Source organism: Phalaenopsis equestris, unplaced genomic scaffold (assembly GCF_001263595.1).
Source record: "Phalaenopsis equestris unplaced genomic scaffold, ASM126359v1 Scaffold000434, whole genome shotgun sequence".
In the NCBI taxonomy this organism is placed as follows: Eukaryota; Viridiplantae; Streptophyta; class Magnoliopsida; order Asparagales; family Orchidaceae; genus Phalaenopsis; species Phalaenopsis equestris.
Window position 1 is genome coordinate 105,151 of NW_018164875.1, and position 5,018 is coordinate 110,168.

General features: G+C 36.2%; 1 protein-coding gene across 1 annotated transcript in view; it reads left to right on the forward strand.

The window, feature by feature from the left end:
- The window catches only part of LOC110027647 (ATP-dependent DNA helicase Q-like SIM), a 131,867-nt gene that overhangs the window by 65,948 nt on the left and 60,901 nt on the right, over positions 1 to 5,018 (forward strand). The window contains exon 13 of the mRNA XM_020729160.1: positions 3,828 to 3,975. Coding sequence (XP_020584819.1) covers positions 3,828 to 3,975 — 148 coding nt within the window. The remainder of the gene's footprint in view (positions 1 to 3,827; positions 3,976 to 5,018) is intronic.

Genomic DNA, 5,018 nt, shown 5'->3' on the forward strand with positions numbered 1-5,018 from the left:
GGATCCTCACTCCCTTGGTAGACTCAAGTCAATGATAAGGATTCATAAGGTCGGTATCTTTGCTATTTTGGAACCATTGGTCTCCTCTCCGGATGATCGCATTTTGTGTAAATTCAAAAACTTTTCTTCTACCCTCCTGGACTTTAATTGCAACAAGGCCGCTGGGCCTGATGGTTTCACCTCTGCTTTCTATATTAAATGCTGGAGTATTGTTAAGGGTAAGGTGGTGGAAGCTATACAGAGTTTCTTTAAGGGGGAGACTTCTGAAAATTATTTCTCTGCCGCTACTATCGTTCTTATTCCCAAAAACACTCAAAAAAGCTCTTAGGACCATTTTAGACCTATTTCTCTGACTTCTGTCATATCTAAGATGATTAGTAAAATTTTGGTCAGGCGTATTCAACCTCATCTCCACAAATTAATTTCCTTGAATCAATCTGCCTTTATTAAAAGGAGAGGGATCACGAATAATATTATGCTTGCGGAGGAACTCATCTTGGATATTGATAAAAAAAAGTAGAGGGGGAAATATGGTCACTAAATTGGATATTCACAAGACTTATAATTCTATTAGTTGGGAGTTTATCTTGAAGGTGCTTAAAGCTAGGGCTTTTCCCCAGGATTTTTGCAAAATTATTCTCTCATGGCTCCATTGCAATAAATATAACATACTCATCAATGGTCAATCTCTGGGCTTCTTTAGTGCGGGGCATGACCTCTTATCCCCTACTATTTTCATTTTAATATTTGATTATCTTTCTTGCCTTTTAAATAACCTTTTCAGGAGAAACACCACTTTGCATTACGCTCATAAATCCAATACGTTGGTAACACATTTAACGTATGTCGATGATATGATATTGTTCTCTAATGCTAGCAAAAAAGCGGCGAGAGATATTCACAGTTTGATGGCGAACTTCTAATCTTCTCTGATCTCCTTTTTAATGCCAATAAATGCAACTTTACATGGGAAATATGGTCAATCGTTCTAATGTGTGCTGTATTGCCAGTTTTACTGGATTCTCTATTTCTACGATTCCACTTAAATATCTGGAGGTCTTCTTACTTAAAGGAAGGAAGAGGTGAATTCAGTTTGATGAGGTGGTGGAAAAGATGCGGAAGAAAATCTTGGATTGGAAAAATAATTTCTTTTTTTTAGGGGTAGAATTACGTTGCTCAGGAATATCTTACGTTCTCTTCCTTTATATACTTTTCAAGTTTTCCAACTCATGAAAATCACTCTTTTGAGCCTCGAAAGATGTTTCAATAAGTTTTTATGGGTGAGGAATCATTCAGATAGAAGATGGATGCCTTGGAAGAATATTTGCAAACCTCTTTAAGCTGGTGGTTTGGGTTTCAAATCTCTGCATCATATTGATGATATTAATGTTTTTAAACAATGGTTTAATTTTCGGAAAGGAGATTCCTTGTGGGTCATTTTCATGCATGGGAAATATTGCCACTCTTGTTCGATATTGATCAATTGGCGGTTGGGGGATTCCACTATGTGGAAGAGAATGCTTTATGTTAGAGATTGGGCAAAGGATTTCAAATATTGGGAGGTGGGGAGTGGAAAGATTTCCTTTTGGCATGACTGTTGTTTCCATGTAATGCTTGATATGAGGGATACTAGGTTTTCAACTCTTATGGTTTCTGATACTTGGGTGGATGGTCGTTGGAATTTTCCTCTTCTCCTTAATTTTTTGGGTTTCGAGGGAGCTAATACTCGTTTAACTAAATTTAGTTGAGGTGCGACAGGGACGGACAATTTAGTCAGACTAAATTCTCACGAATACTCGTATTAACTTGCAGAATTAAGACCCAGTGGGTGATGAATAAGTTTAACTAAATCGCCGCAAACATGTGTTATACATTACATTTTATAATTAATTTAGATTCATATTCAGAAGCGTGGGAAAAGTTATATCATCAAAACAATAAGCTATGCAAAGTTGCAAATCCAACATAAATAAAATATGTACCCAAAAGACGGTGCAAAATCCCAAAATTATAAATGCAAAAGCTGTACAAATCACATTTGGCTACTTTCCTCTTCTTAAAAGTAAACAGTATAGAGTGAGAAACAAAAACCTTGGTAAAATAATCAAGGCTAAAGTAAGTTTTTTTAGACTGAAAAGAAACAATGTGAATGCTCATATGAAACAGTACATGTTTATACACAAGTTACAATATGCTATAATAGTATAAAACATGAAAAGAAAGTATGTAGGGTAGAAAATCATGACTGTTGTATAAAACATATATAGTCATAAGTTTGTAATCATAAGCATGTTCTTAGCAGTCTCATCATTGCATAACAATATCACTTGTAAATGTATAGGCCTTAACTATTTTCTTGTCCTGTAAAATCAAGGGTCATCACCCTGCTCCAATTTTCATATTAACTATCAATAAAGGTTGATTTAACATAGTAGTTATCATTATCCCCCATGATACTAACGGTTTTCTACATTATGTCACCTTCTGTTCACAACAGTTTCTAGAGTTTCGTCACCACCTAAACACCAAAGTTGGGAATACCACATTCCTGCATAACGTACTTGCAAATACTCGTGTAATAGTCAACCCATAACATCACTTGTAACATTTCTTAAAACATAATACATGTATCAAACATTCATAGACATTTCATATATCACATGCATGAATCATAACAAATGAATATCTGCAGACAATTAATTTCGTAAGCATATTCATCTGTATCATAGAATAATAGCATCACATGTAAGAAAAATCAACATGCATTCATACATTCAATTTAGGTATTCCTTCACTAAATGCAGGAAATTCTAAATGCATTCATATCAAACGAGAATTCATATGAAAACCTATAGAAGATTATTTCACCTGGCTTGATGGAGTCCTATAACGAGTTTTCTCACGCTAGTCTCGAGCTTGCCACCTCGTGTAAACAACCTGAAATTTTTATGTAACTTAGGGTTTCATGGAAATTTTTATGTAAACATTCTTCTCCGAAATGGACCTCTTTGTTGATTTTGTGCTAAAACCCTTAGGGTAGCTCGCAAACAAAGTTCGACGCTTTCGACACAAGTTCGATGTCTGCTATGGCTACGGGTAACAAAAAATGCACAAATTTGTGGCAAACGTTAAAATGAAAATGTGAGGAAGGAAAAGAATATTTACAATAATGTAAAAGGATTCATAAGCATCAAACTCTCTGTGAAAGTTCTTTCCATGAGCCGAGGCTTCTTGGTGGTTGGCCACCCTCCTATGTTCGTTCAAAGCTACAGTAACCCAAGCCCCTTTACTGTTCCGTGTGAAGCTGAACATGGGAAAGGAAGATGGGGAGAAGGGCGCAACAATTTATCTCGCCCCTCCTCTTTTGTCAGCCGCTTGATTTAATCGAGCCCTTTCATGCGCGTGTAAGTGTGGGGTGATTCGGTTGCCTACAGTGGACAGGCAGGAGCAGGATACAATTAGCATAATTAAGGGTTTAATTAAGGTAATTGTACTTATCATTTCATAGTTTTTTATCTTCCAAACCGTTCAAAATTAGTGTATAGTGCTTTATAACGAATTGATCGATTTGAAGCGTAGAATTTTATAAAAATAATTCGTTTGAATTATGAAGGGTGTTAATTTTAGGGTATATTAAAAATTAAAAGATTTTTTACCCATTCTAGAATTTTGGCCGTTACAGCTACCGTATTGACAGGAGCACATATTTACGCTTGGCAACATTATTTTTTTTTCTTGTATTTTATACTGTTAATTATCATGTTTTTAAGAGAAATATTTTATGCCTGCTGTTTCTGATGACTTTCTTAATCATTTTTGGTTTTTAGATGTGATATTTGCGTAAGTGGGCCTTCCCCAAAGCAAAGTTTGACTGCTGAAGTGAAAGCTTTCCTGCATACTCTCCAGACCCAATGTGCATATATGGTATGTAACCTTCTTTCCTTTGTACTACGTTTTGGAACATTTTTTGCTCATGTCTGTGGAGTGGTTCTTAATAGCTATTCTTTTTCAAATGAACATATTTTCTCCGGTAGTTCTCTGATTTAAAAATATATGAGTAGTTCATTTGAAATTCGCCTCATTTATCAATCTATCATAGTAATTAGAACTTATTACAGATAGTAAATTTAGTTTTAGTAGTCAAAGCCAAGTATATTGAGCAGATCACTTAGTCAATATAAGGGTATATTTTCACTTTATGAAAACATGTATCGTGCTTTTTGCTAATTCCTAATTGTTAGGATGAGGTAAATGATGGTGATGGTGTTCGTGAGTGGGAAGTAAGGCCTATAACACATCTTTAAACTTTTCTTGGCCATCTCAAACATGTTGGAATGATGTAATTGTGCTTCTCCGTCTGGCCTCATTCAATCATGAATTTTACTCTTTGTATTGATTGGTTGGCCACTTTGACTAGCCTTGCTAGTTTTATCCTTTTATCTGGCCTTTTTGACCGGGTTTGCCTATTTTACCCTTGTGTCTTTTATGTATTCATAGTTGAACTGTTTTAATGTTCTAATACAATTGCACATTCAAGTGTAGACTAACAACATGCTACCCCAATCTCTTAATTAAGTTCTGTTGACCTCAATTTTCGTGAGGTCTAGTATTTCTCGTAGGAATTAGGATCTAGCCTTAGAGGTCTTCCTGCGACTATCTTAGAACCTTAGAAGTGGGACCTGCCTCGTTTTAGTTCGACCCGCTTCCGTCCCCTTCTGGAGTTTCGCGTGTGTGGTATCAACTTCTAGCACTTAGAAGGACGAAACCAACATGAGGAAACCCAAAAGGGATTCCTATAGGGTTATTTGAGCCTTAGGGTGGCCTTTTGCACAATTCGCACTCCCGCGCACAAAACTTCGCAATTCGGAGAATCGACGCGTTCGATCGCTACAATTCACATCGCTTGCACTGTTATCTGTCCAAGACTCGAATAAACTTTTTGAAACGATTGATCGCGAGTCGAAACTTCGTGAAATTTGAATTTTGATCCGTTTTTGACCCGATTGTCGACTACGTCG